This window comes from Halyomorpha halys, unplaced genomic scaffold (genome assembly GCF_000696795.3).
Source record: "Halyomorpha halys isolate HHAL.00 unplaced genomic scaffold, Hhal_1.1 Scaffold801.1, whole genome shotgun sequence".
NCBI lineage: Eukaryota > Metazoa > Arthropoda > Insecta > Hemiptera > Pentatomidae > Halyomorpha > Halyomorpha halys.
The window spans coordinates 499,743-514,085 of record NW_027107017.1 but is presented as its reverse complement, the minus strand read 5'-3'; the positions used below and the strand labels follow the sequence as shown (position 1 = coordinate 514,085).

The window sequence follows — 14,343 nt, the reverse complement described above, 5'->3', positions numbered from 1 at the left end:
TATATATAAAATAGTTTATAACTATTTGACCGCTACACTTAAGTTTTACAGTCAACTATATATATATATTAAGTGTAGAGGTCAAATAGTTATAAACTATTTGTTCCTTTTTGACCACAACCCTGACCATCTTCTTATGTACAAATAATTTTGTTTATTTAATTTGATTCTCTTATGGACTCTAATTAGGATAGGAAGGGAGGACAGTTTTCGTTCCAATTGGTAATCACTCTTTGCTATTCCAAATGAGAGGATTGAGATTTATTCTGTGAGATCAGCAAAGTCATGAAATGAAGGTACTGGAAGCCAAGCTCTCTTGCAGGAATGATATACCGCTAGGATGGCTGAACACATTCACCTAAAAATAATACACCATATTGTATCTTAAAAATAGTTCTTAAAAATATGAACTTCATTTTTTTTTTTTTATCTTAAGTTAAAAGTTAAATGTGCCAATGTTTGAATGTCAAAAGGGTTTTCAGCAACTTTTTGTCCCTTGAAGATTGGGAATTCGACTTGAATTTTTCATATCTGGCAGAAATCACGAATTATGTGTTTCTTTAATTTTACATAGACCCAAATATAAGTTATGTCCATATTTTGGAAATAATTTTCAAAGAAAAATGTATGAAAGTAAAAATTAAAATTTTAATAAGAAATCAATTTTCAAACTCAATGTACATATCTCAAACAGAAACAATCGTTTCTATATATAAAATTCAGACCCAAGCACCTCTTACTCCACATTTGAAATAGAAATAAGTTTTTTAATAAATGAGCAAGTTTCAGGAGCAAAAATAATTTGGTGTTTATGAAAGTAAATTAGTTTCTACTAAATAATTCAAAACACTATCCAAATTATAGTCTCAAAACTTTTATTGCTTTTACACGTCCAACGTTTCGGCCAATTCGGCCATCTTCAGGGACAATCTACTTAATTCACTATGAAACATATCATTTAATCATTCCAAAAACTTCATACAGGCTATTCTGCCCAGGTCAGAACATTTATATCCAATAAGTCAAATATCCATTTAAAAATCACAGTCACAATTATTTCTCATTAACTCATATATTGTTAAAGGTTGTAATAAAAGTGTATTAATAGTGGTTAATGAGAAATAATTGTGACTGTGATTTTTAAATGGATATTTGACTTATTGGATATAAATGTTTTGACCTGGGCAGAATAGCCTGTATGAAGTTTTTGGAATGATTAAATGATATGTTTCATAGTGAATTAAGTAGATTGTCCCTGAAGATGGCCGAATTGGCCGAAACGTTGGACGTGTAAAAGCAATAAAAGTTTTGAGACTATAATTTGGATAGTGTTTTGAATTATTTAGTAGAAAATTGCCAGTCTCAAGAAAGAATTTAAGATTATAAGTAAATTAGTTTATCATTATGATTAACTATTTGATAGAACAATTTTGATTGTATTTTTTTTGCTATTTTGGCAATCATTTTAACAAATTATTTCATTCTTCTTGGTTTACCTTAGAATTTTTTTTTCACTTTTTTAAATGTATTTTTTTAATATGCTTAAACCGCCCATTATTTTTGACTTTATATTTCGTATAGGCTGGACAATTTGTTGAGTTTTATTGTAAGTATTCATACCTTTGGATGGATGACAGAAAGGAACAATTAAAGCAGTTTCTAAAATATGGCCGAATTCTGGCATTAGAAGAGTTAGAACTTCAGGGAAAAGTTGATGATGAAGGTAAACCATACCTAGAAGAAAAAGCCCCAACTCTGGCTGAGTTTAAGACCAAAGTAATCTACATATTTTTATTTTTATGAATTATTATTAATGTTTCTTCAACAGTTCCTCAATTATATTGTTATTACTTTATGATTTTATAATTATAATTCTATTAAATGTGCACACACACACACACACCTCCCACAAACACACTAACATGTGCTCATGTACTGTCCCACCACACTCACTCTTTCAAAATGCAGTGTACTGAGGTGTAAAATAGGCCTAGGCTGAGTGGTAGCATATATATGAACAAACCACTTGGAACTATCTCCATCTATTCTTGGAAATTTACTCATGACCGATCTTTGTATGGTTTATATACCCAACTAAGTTCTTTGTTTATGCAATTACTATTTTAGATATAGTTTTGAGAATATATCATTAATTACTTTCAGAATAATAATGGGATTATCAATCCTCAATTATTTGAAAAGGTAAGAAAAAAGTGCCTTGAATATGCTTTACAATTGCTAAGAGTTTTTCATATTGGAAGAAGATAGTTGACCGTATGAAATAGATTGTAGGAAGATAGTCCGGGTGGCGGTCAATAAAAGTATCAAAATATTAAAAGAAAACTATTTATTGTAAACCAAACATACAACAAATACAACAGATACAAACATTTTAGAATTAACAAACTATTAAAATAGAAACATTTCAAAACAGTTGTTATGTTTATAAAGTGTATAAAAAAGAATTAATAATAACAATATAAGGAAGTATACATGTAGGTGGACTGGAAACAAGTTTAATATAAATATAACCAATTCTATTGTTCAACCCTCATCATCAGGTCACCAGAACTCCAGCATGGTTATATTTATTAGTATCTTGTTTCCAGTCCACCTACATGTATACTTCCTTATATTGTTATTATTATTTCTATTGTTTATACTTTATAAACACAATAATTGTTTTGAAATGTTTTTAATTTAATGTTTTGTTAATTCCAAAATGTTTGTATCTTGTTTTTCAATTAGCCCTGACGAAGCCCAGCAAAGTGGAGCGAAACGTTGGTTAACATTAAATAGTTTTCTTTTATTATTTTAATACCTTTATTGACCACCACCCGGACTATCTTCCTGCGATACACAAAGTGTTTTGTTTTGGCTGAATGTGATTCTGATGAATATGTAAACTTAGTTATATCAACTTCATAAATTTTTGTTTTATTCTATTTAAGTGATTCACTAAAACTTCACAGTTTTAATGAATGGTCTTAAATTAGTAAAACTTTTGATAGTCTACTCAAGAATTATCAGATGAAATTTACAATGCACAGCATCAGATTTTACTTACAGTTTTATTTTAGGCTTAACAGATTTATTTTGTTAGAGCTATTCTAAAATTAAATATCCTTTATAGATTGACATTTATGAAGAACTTGAGAAAGAATTAATGGCGATACCAGATTATGATTTCATAGATACATGGCTTAAGTGTGATCTCACTAGTTTTAAAGAACATGTATTAAATGAAAATAAACAATGGGACTCTTTATTTAAAGATCACTTATATAATATGGTTGTTGAGAGGTAAGAAAAGTTGTTTTCATATGTAGATTCCTTCATGTATTATATAATTAACAGGATTAAAAAATATTATGTAAATATATAACTAAGCCAGTTGAAGATCAGAACTAGTATAGGACCGGATTGATCTTTGAAGTAGAATGTTTGTGAAGTGGGATTTTCAAACAATGAAAATATAATCACTGTTCCTAATTATATTATGCATTTCCTAATTTACAATGTAATATAATTAAGCTGCACTTTATAGCTTCCATAATTTTTTTATATATTATATCGATAGCTTACTTCACAGTGGTATTAACTAAATTTCCACTGACTTTAAAAACAATACAATTGGAGGTTCCCTTTTTCAGGAAAATCACAACTTTTCAATGAATTTTCGTAAGAGAGCACATTTAATTGTATTTTTTGTGAAGTTTGTGGAAATATACTTAGCACCACTATAAATAAGCCATAAATGTATTGATGATAAGTCAGTAGATACATTCCATAACTCTGTGATACTTTAGCTTATAAAATTGTTTGATTTAATATTGTAGATTGGTCGAATTAGATGAGTTCATTAATAGAGCAAGCGAGGGGATGAGTATACCACTTGTAAAAGGTGATTATGAAGGCCTTGTAACTGTCATGGGCTATTTGTTCAATATCAGGGATAGAACTGTAGAGACTGATGAAATGTTTGATGAAATATCAAATATTATGAACCTCCTTAAACAGTATGGTGTGGACTTCCCTGAAAACACTTATTCCTTGCTTAAGGTAATAATATATTTTATTATTTTGGAATTTAATTTTACATAAAGTCTTTAAAGAAAACTATTCCATTGTACAAATTAAATCTTAAAAAAGCTATACCAGGTATTATTTGGTCCCTATAATAACCCCTATAAAAAGTCCCTATAATAACTTAGTTTCAGTCCATTTTTTTTTTTTTAGTTTCCGTCAAATCTAGTCCACTTAATACATTCTGGGTTTCTACTATATTATACATAATAGGTATAGGTAACATATATTAGGTAAGAAATTAAAAATTCAATTAATTGGTAGTTGAATTAATTTAAACTATGTATTACTTATAAAAAGATAATAATATATTTAAATTTATGTTATAAAATAATAATCTGATAATCGATAGGTGGAATATATGAATTTAAATGGTTTACAAATTATGTTAAAACTTGGAGAAGGCTATCAAATGTCATTAAACATATGAAGATAAAAAATAATTTAGGTACATAAACAGAATTGAAGAAAATGTACTGTGTAATATTATGAGGATATTATCTTCTTATGTTTCTATTCATTTTGTATTTCTTTTTATTGATTATGATTGTTATCTTGTTTTTGTTCTTAGCTCTGATGAAGGTCTGAAATCCTGGCCAAAACTTTGGCACTAATGAATAAGTTTTCACTTATTTGTGTTCTTTGCTAACTGCACCCCCATCCATCTTCTCATTAAAAAATATATTTTTTCCTAATTGGGAATCAGGAAAGAAAAGTGATATAGCAGCCAAATTAAAGAATTTTTTCTTTTTTCACTTCTTGACCCAAAGATATAACCTTCATCTATCATCTATCTTCATATCAGGACTATTGCAAAAATATAGTGAAAACACATAAAATTAAAAATAAGTATAGAGAGGAGCTAATATGTATAGTCTGATAAAATTGTTTAGAAATGATAATGCTATAAATAAGATAAGTTTAGGTGTAGCTAGAAAGTTTCCAGTTATCTTATATTAATATAAATTTCTTTTGCAATGAAACAATAAATATCCTCTAATGTACCCCAATCTTCATTTGTGTAATATGTTTTGTTATCGGATGAATAATTATATTTATAAATCTCATGTTTAGAATAATTTTGATGATTTAGATGTATTTCTTTTCAAATTAACAGGAGTTGCCAACCCGTTGGGCAGATTTGAAAATACAAGCAACCTTGGTTAAAACTCAAGCAGGGCCTCTTATGCAAGAGGAATCCAATACCATTAGAAAGAGGCTTTCATTCTTTGATATTCGACAAAATTTATTTATGGAGAAATTTAAAAATAAGGAATTTTTCAAGTAAGTTATCCTCTTCTTCCTATAAAATGATAAATTACAGCATATATTGTTTTTTGGTTCGAATAATAAAATAAACCAAACATTGTCATTTTGTGAGCACTTCAATTGAAATTGTCATAAAATTTAAATTGCTTTTCTAATTTGGTATTGTTCCGCGAGATCCAAACCAGAGGCCACTCACAGTGAACCCTCTCTCTGAAGGTCTCACAGAATTTTTCTTTAAGGAAAGGGACACATTTTTCATATATTTCCTTCTTTTCCCTTTCCACTCCCCCCGCCTGATCAAGGTCATTATTCTCATATCTCACATTCGGGTCCAAGACCAGATATGTACCTCCAGATTTAGGGAATGCAACAATATCCCTGTATCTCATGGATCTATTGGTGTCAATGCAATAAACTTTGTCAAAGCAGGTGAAGTATTTTTTTCTGAGGAACTTCTTTAATTTGTCTTTGATCCTGTGGAATCGGGGTGTTACGAGGAGGGAGTTTTTGGGGCATTTTCCCAGTATGTGGACTCGTGTTTCAGACTCTGCCGCATTTGCAACAGAGGGACCCAACTTCTCCCTGCTTTCTACTGGCTCCTGGGACTCCATGCAGGGGTGCACAATTTATATTTAGTTTTAGTGCGTTTGCCCATTCTAACCCCCAGATTACCTGCTTCTCACACACATATATATTGTAATATGCTCTTTTTGAGTAAATAATATATTTTGATGTATAAAGGGTTTATGATATGTTTTATTTTATGTATAATTTTAATATTGCTATTTGTTATTTTAAATTATAAAGCAAGCTAACCAGTTTTCTTTGTCTAAAAAAAATACGTTGTATTCCAAACAAAGCCAAGATGGCGGTACGTTGAATCAAGGCCACATTGAGCAGATCCAAACATCATAAAAGCTATTTTAACTTGTCCCCTCATAATTGAAAATATAGAAAATTAAAGGAAAAATAGAAATCAAGAAATAGTGCTAATGAATAATATTCAGAAAGTAAATCATTTGGAAAAATCCCTAACTATTGTGTGACAAGCGATGTTTACATGTAACCTCAAGGCAGGTTTGGTTTTTTGGAGGGACAGTCTTCGTGTGAGGAGAGAGGTGGAAGGATAGAGCCAAGATGAAGAGATCCTCATGAAATTCTGTCTGGCAAGAAGAGGACGCCAGAACAAAAGAAAAAAGAAGACACCAGGAATCAACGAAAGGAAGATCGTGAGCTTGTTTAGTTTTGTATACGTAAAAATAGATACATGTATAAAATAGATTTTAATTTAAATTAAGAGAGATTATTGTATCTGTATTCTGATTGTCTAGCAACCACACGCCCTGAGATTAAGAGTCTCTCTCTCTCTTTTTAAATAATAAAATTAAGAGTCTTTCTTTTTATATTATAAAAGTTTAAATATAATTCTATTATCCATTTGATATTAGTGTTCTTTAATTTGAACCCAAAGTATCTTTAATATTTGAAAGAAATTATAAAGAGAATCAAGATTCTTTTTATTTTATTTTTAATATTTTAAAATTATTACATTTTTATTTCAATTATGAGGGGACAAGTTAAAATAGCTTTTATGATATTTGGATCTGCTCAATGTGGCCTTGATTCAACTTACCGCCATCTTGGCTTTGTTTGGAATACAACGTATTTCTTTTAGACAAAGAAAACTGGTTAGCTTGCTTTATAATTTAAAATAACAAATAGCAATATTAAAATTATACATAAAATAAAACATATCATAAACCCTTTATACATCAAAATATATTATTTACTCAAAAAGAGCATATTACAATATATTAGCTCTCGGGGTCTCTTTGTAATGATGAACATCGATTCCCTGCCATCTGCACTTGTCCCATTTTTCGAAGGCATTCTCTCGCAGTGGTTGTCCCATATAGCTCTCACACTTTGGTATCCTTGATCTACACCCAGTCTTTCAGCATATGTAGCGATTTCGTATTCGTAATTATATATAAACTGGAATAGGGCATCTGGAACATTCGACAGTCGCTGGGCAATGGACCAATGCTGCAGAGGAGCCTCCCATTGGTATGGGATCAGACTCAGTCCTTGATACCTCCTGGGTGCGTATAACATCGCCAAAGAGGTGTCAGGCCTGCTGATGGCCTTAATACTCCTGTGGATATTGGTATCAATACCCTCCAAAATCGCAGGACGTATCTTATGTAAGGGGCACAGTCTGGAGAGGCTAAATGAAGCCCAGGAACAATTACTGATTAACGATGATGTTCTTTTGCTCAGGCTTGAGCAAGCATGAGCTCACTAATTTATTGAGGTTAGTATATAATTTTGACGCTGCCTCCTCATTGAATATTAGCTCTCCCAAGAATGTGTATCCCTGATATTTTATGGTGTCGTCTGCTTTTGGATGACATCTGAATTCTTAAGGGAGAGCTTCTTTGACCTAAACTCTCCTTTGTTCATAATTATACCCACACTTTTCTGTGTATTTATAGCCAGACCCATCTCCACGAGCAGCCTCTGGACACTATTTATAATTCTTTCTGTTGAACCCCTGTCCTGCGCCATGACTTTCTGATCATCCACAAACCCTGTGAGGACCACACTCTCTTGTTCACTTCTAAAGTATCCAAATTTGTTTGAAAAATACTGATCACAGACCTCATGGTATAAATGATCAATGGCTAAATTGAACAGCGAAGGTGATAAGGGCCCACCCTGAGGCACCCCTCTCAAAACACTGATCTAACTATATTAATTTTGACCTTATTTGTGTTTTATTGGTGTCAGAAGGACATTATCAACCATGTGACAAGAGCTTTGAGCATATTAAAGGAAAATTTTTTCTGCAATGACAACCAATGTCAGTTTTTAGAAGTTTCTAATTGTTATATGTAGTGACATTGTTTTTTCAGAGATTGAACTTTTACATAATAAAACAAACAATTTTCTCAGGAACTTTATAATTTAAGGCTTAACCTAATGTTAGAAAGGAGTGCGCATGTTCACTTATTTTAAAATCTCTTGATAATGACTGTAAAGACCTAATATTTTACCTATACTTTCGATTATATAAAAAACATGTAATTTTTTCTTTGTTATCATAAAAAAAAAATTGTACCAAGTAGACACTTCAAGACTAGTAGTGTTAGTTTGTATTTATATTGCAAACATGTGTGAAAAATTTATTCACAGAAAAGGGAAGTTATTGTATATTTGATCTTCCAATGCACAGGCTAGCACAATCATTCTTTTTTAGAACTTAATTCATATAAGTAAAAACATCATTTGTTAGAAATACATCTTTCTTTCTCACATTGAAATTTCTTGTAATTGTTGTATCTAATTCTACTTATCTTATGTTTATATTTGGAAATATAATCTATATAATAAAGTTTTACTATTATAATTTCAACATGATATGATTTATTTTAATAATTCTAGATGGGACTGCCCTGAACCATATGAAGAAATAAATAAATGTGACATAGAAATAGGCGACTTAGAAAAGATGCAGCAGAATTTGTGCGATCAAGCTGCTTTGTTTGAGGTGCCTGTTGCTGAAATCACACTTGTTGCAAATCTCAGAAAGCAATTGTACTTGGTTAAAGTTAGTAAAATTTTATATTTATAGTTAGATATTGATATACATATTTTTAAAAGTTGAAAATTGACATGTCAAAGAGTTTTGAATAATTTATTTAGACAACTGAAAAGTTGTAAGAATTTTAAATTATTTTTATAGTGTTAGTTTTTAGCAAGTTAGCAGCTTTTTTGGGTGCCAGGGTCTGATGCTGACAGGAAGTCTTGAGCTATTATTTTTGAGGTGCATGAATAACCCTTACAATAAATTAATTAAGTATTAATTTTAATTTTTTAAAATGGTGTAAAGTTTTTTTTTAGAGTTAAAAGTTACAACAGCTTAAGCAAATTATTATAAAAAGAAATTTTATAATAAATTCAGGATCTCAATTTTGCAAATTTTTAAAGAAGCTTATTAGAGAAAATAGTTCTTTGGTTTATGCCTTATAGTTTGATATTCTGTTGCTGTGTTATTTTCTTAGATTGTTCATGCTTTATAATGATTTGTCTTCTCAATAAAAATAATAATAACCAAATGTTAAATTATCTATTTCCTTTTCATTTAATTTCAAATTAATTGACGTTATTTAAAATATTAAAATTTAATTGATTAATAAAAAATCAATTTCAAAATTAATCGATTTTTTTGTTCAACTTTAACTATATTTCAATTCTAATATTTTATATGATGGTTTATTTAAACAATTAAAAATAAAAATGGATCAGACTACAAGTTTTTATTATTTTCAAAATAATACAACCATAAACAATAAAATTAAAATGAATTTTCAATTTTTAATTATTTAGCTAAACTGGCTATTTGATTTCAGAAATACTTTGAATATAGAGAAAAACATATGTTACTATATAATTGTAATTTCGATATATAATAAGAATAACTTAAAATTTAAATAAGATAACAAACCTAATTTAAAAATTAAAATTACGAAATATTAAATTTTTAGAAAATTCATTAAATGCTTGTTTTGGGTATTCCATTCTAAATCCATATCTGTTGAGTTGACTTCTTTCTTGACTCTTCTGAATGAATTTTCACTTTACAATTTTGATTAATTTATATAAAAATTATTACTTTTAAAGTTAATGATCACTATTTATGATTTGTTTCGTTAATCTACAGTCCACTTATACTAGCAAAGTTACTAAGCTCAATTTTTAATATATATTTAATTTGACCAAAATGACTTCTGGCATATTTAAATGATATTTTACTTACAGCTGATTATACATGCACTCATTCCAAGAGCTGGTGATGAACTGAACATCTTCTGTTAACCAAACTTGATCTGTTCAAATTTAGTTCTGTTTTAAAGTTTATTATCACTATTTTACTGTGTTATATTAAAAAATAAGTGTTAATTAATTTTTGAGTCTTTAAAAACTGAATTCACTTCATAAACATAAAATATTAAGTTTTATAAACCCTTGCGGACGGTATATACTATCAAACGAATGCTGACTACCATATTGTGGTTTGTAATGGATGACATTGTTCCAGTATCATTAAAAAAAACTAGTTCAAAATAGCATTAATTCACATATTTAAATTTACGATTTGAAATCACAAAATGTTTATGTGACTTAAAATTAACCAAATTAATGTTATTATCTATACAACGCTAATTAAATATCTAATATCCTTGTATTTTAAAGAAATTATTCATAAATCATAAAAAAAAAAAAAAAATCTAATTAAAAATTATGACAAATTAATAATATATTAATAATATTATAATATTATATACACCAAATAATAATATTTTCTTTATTCCATTGATATTAACTATTTTTTCTTTATTTTTCAAAATTTCAATATTTTACTGTCCAACTTTCAATGTCCTTTTACTGTTCATAGCGACAATTAACATATTTTGATTTTACTTTACTATAGATGTAAAATATCATTTAGCTATATTCAAGAATCGGTTCTTAATATTGAAGCATTATGTTGCTTAAATGAAAAGTTTTGTAAAATGAAGAGGGGAAACAAAACCAACATCTTATAAATGACATTAAATACCGGAAATGGATCCTACAGTTGCCAGGTCATGAGAAGGCATGAATGAATGAAGACGGTACTATATAGTCCAATTAGTGATATCACTATGCTTGAAACCCATTTTGAACTCTGGCATCTGATATTAATTTCATAGCTACCACTCATTTGCAAGGGCCAATATCAGTGGCAAAAGGATTTAAAAGATTTCATTCACAGCAGCTGATGTGTGTTAAATGTTTAGAAATTTGTGTATAATTGTATATAAGGTTGCATAGAAAAAAGTTAAAGATTTTTCATTCATTGTTTAAAACAGAAAGGAATTGGATTTTCATCAAAATAGATGTTTGATATTCCCCAAAACTTAAAATCTTTGAAAATTTGTTATTTCTACTTTCTTATTTAAATTTTTAATTCTCCTAATTGAATGCTGGTGCAACATCCTTAATTTTTCCACTTACCAATAGGGAAAATAAAGGTATTTTTATGTTAAATTCAATTTTTGAAATTAATGTTAATATGAGATTATCTGAAAAATAATTCAAATTTATGATTCAGTTTGGCTTAATCCTCCTTATTACAAAATTTTATGTTTTGTTAAATTCATAAATTAAAAAACATATGAATATGCAAAATATTGAGTTTAGTGAGTTTTTATTTCCATTTTAGACTAAAAAACTCAATTTTCAACTTCTGAAAACTAATGAAATTAAAGGTTTAGAACAATTAAATGAGATGCTAAGTAGAAAGGAGTATTTAGAGTAGTTTTCCTAGTGAAAATCCTTCGTTTTCCTAAAATGTCACATAACACTTTCATCCATTCTTTTGTTTAATTTATTATTATATAACTACGAATCAGCACTAAAAAACACAAGCTCACATCTATTAGCAATTCGGAAGGCAAAGTTTTGGTATAATGAAGACTAATGGTAAAGAAAAAGTATTTAATTTTTTTTAATTGACAAGTTTTAAATAAAATTCCTGGACTCACATTTGGATTTAAGTATAGCATTTTCCTTAAAAAGCTTTAATAAGCAAAACCTTTTTTTTTTTAATTTTCAAGTTAAAACAGCCTCCTTGCTTTAATTAAAATATGTTTCTATTTTTATTTTATTTTCTACAATTAAATAATTTAATCTGAATGGGCATAAATCAAAAACTTTTAGGTTTCATAAGGGTTCTTAGTAGGGAGACAGCCTCAGCCCACTCTTGTCATCATTTTGGATCATTCATTTAGGGATTCATCATTTAGGGATGAAGTATGGAAGGTCTGCAATAAGAGAACATCGAGAGTAATGGTAGGATATTAGAACACAAGCTTTTATATATTTGGATGAGGTAGTGTTAGAAGCAGAAACTACAGGTAGTATTAAATGAATGGTGTGAGAAGTTTCAGTTGAGAGGGATGGACATTATTGCTGAGAAAAAGCAAAGTTATGCCTGTTGGAAGGGGTAATGAAGAGAGAGTGTTAACCTGTAATGGGATACCTCTCCAATTTATGGATGTTTATAATTACCTGGGAACAATAATTAGCAAATATGGGAAAGTGAATCACGAGGAACTTAATATAATGAAAAAATCGAATGGTAAATACTCCCAAATCCGCTACAATGTCATAGGAATGAAGAAAATAAGCAAAAGACCAAGTTCCGCATATTTAGAACAGTATTCCTACCAGTTTTATTCTATGGAGCCGGGAGTTGGACATTCCTTGATCACTTTGCCAATAAAGTGATGATATCAGAGATGAAATTACTGAGGATCCAGGGGAAAATCCAAAGAAACCGAATTCGTAATGGAAGTAGATTGGATAACCTCAGGGTCTCATCAGTTGGAGAGATGGGGGAGCAGTACCATCTGAAATGGTGTGCTCATGTGTATAGAATGAAAATGAAAGGAAGATCAAATGGTTGATGAAGGCCAGACCAAGGCAGATGTATACTGATTATGTTACTAGTTTTGCAAGAATAAGAGGTGGCTTGCTGACAGAAATGAGAGAAATGCCAAATGATCATGACATTGGTGTGGAAAATGGACTGAGCCTAAACATTCAGGTCTTGTGGCAATAACTTGGAGTTACAAAAAAAAGAAAAACGTTCTTCTATACCCAACGATGTGACACATCATTTAGCTATGTATGTGTATGCTTAGTTATAGATATTATTTATTTAGTTATTAATTTTAAATAAAATAGACAATATATCTTAAAGCCACCTACCTGTATCTTGTGACCAACAAAACATCAAAAAAATATTGAACATTGATCACTATCACTGTATCTTGTGACCAACAAAACATCAAAAAAATATTGAACATTGATCACTATCACTTCACTTCACTAAGTCAAATTGAACAAACTCTACATTTATATTGTAACAATATGTAATAAGTTTGATTTTATAAGTGCCATATAAATAGTAGTATGTAAATAGTTTTCGAATTCAATTAATATCTAATAGTACTCATATTACGTTTTTGTTTATTTAAAATAATTCTCATTGTTTTAAGTTTAATATAATGCAGTACCGAATATTATGTTAACAGTTTTGTATTATCCCGTTTGTTTTATTTTTTTCTTATTGTTTTATAATGGAGCTCTTGTTTTATCTTTTGTTCATTGTTTTTGTAATGGAGCACTAGACTCAGGTATTGTTTTATGAATTTGTACAAAACTTTGTCTTTCACAAATAAAATAAAATCTAAATCTATTTAGCTATTATTGGATCCTTGTTTTCATTGTATTCTGAATCATCTTGTTTTATTCTGATTATTATATTAATTCACTAATTGTAAATTTTCAGCTTTATTATTCACTTCAAAGTCCTTTCAGTTATTTGTATTATTATTTTTAATTTAATTTATTTTTTTATAATTATTTTATTTACTTTATTGTCATTTTAATAATTTTTAATTTGATTATTAGTTTTATCATTAGAGATCAATTCATATGGTACTGATCTAGCTTATAAATTGTAGTAGCCTCCATAACACCCTAATAAATTAACAAATTTTACTTATGTCTATCATTTTTATATGCTATTTTGGCACTGATCAATAGATGTTGTCATCTGGTTGGAACATATTTGATGTAAATTTCTAAATTAATAAAAAAATATATATTCTGTTGGATATCTGTTCTTTTAACTCCTGAACATTATCTTTCCTTTTTACAGGTAAATTGGGATTATATAGTTATGGTGCTTTCCATGATAAATACCTGGGAAAATACTAAATGGAAGACAATAGACTCAGAGAGCATGGATATGGAGTTGAAAAAATTTGCTAAAGAAATAAGAAGTATGCTTTATTTATTTATTTTTTCATCAATTCACAATATTTTCTGTCATTATTTTAATTTTAAATGAATCAAATTAAATGACATAGTTGT

At 28.8% G+C, this 14,343-nt stretch overlaps 1 protein-coding gene across 1 annotated transcript in view; it reads left to right on the top strand.

The window, feature by feature from the left end:
• LOC106686257 (dynein beta chain, ciliary) overlaps positions 1 to 14,343 on the top strand; it is a gene marked incomplete in the record, with an annotated part of 143,984 nt that overhangs the window by 57,178 nt on the left and 72,463 nt on the right. Inside the window, 6 exon segments of the mRNA XM_067045368.1 lie at positions 1,582 to 1,776; positions 3,134 to 3,303; positions 3,840 to 4,062; positions 5,204 to 5,370; positions 8,800 to 8,965; positions 14,129 to 14,252. Coding sequence (XP_066901469.1) covers positions 1,582 to 1,776; positions 3,134 to 3,303; positions 3,840 to 4,062; positions 5,204 to 5,370; positions 8,800 to 8,965; positions 14,129 to 14,252 — 1,045 coding nt within the window.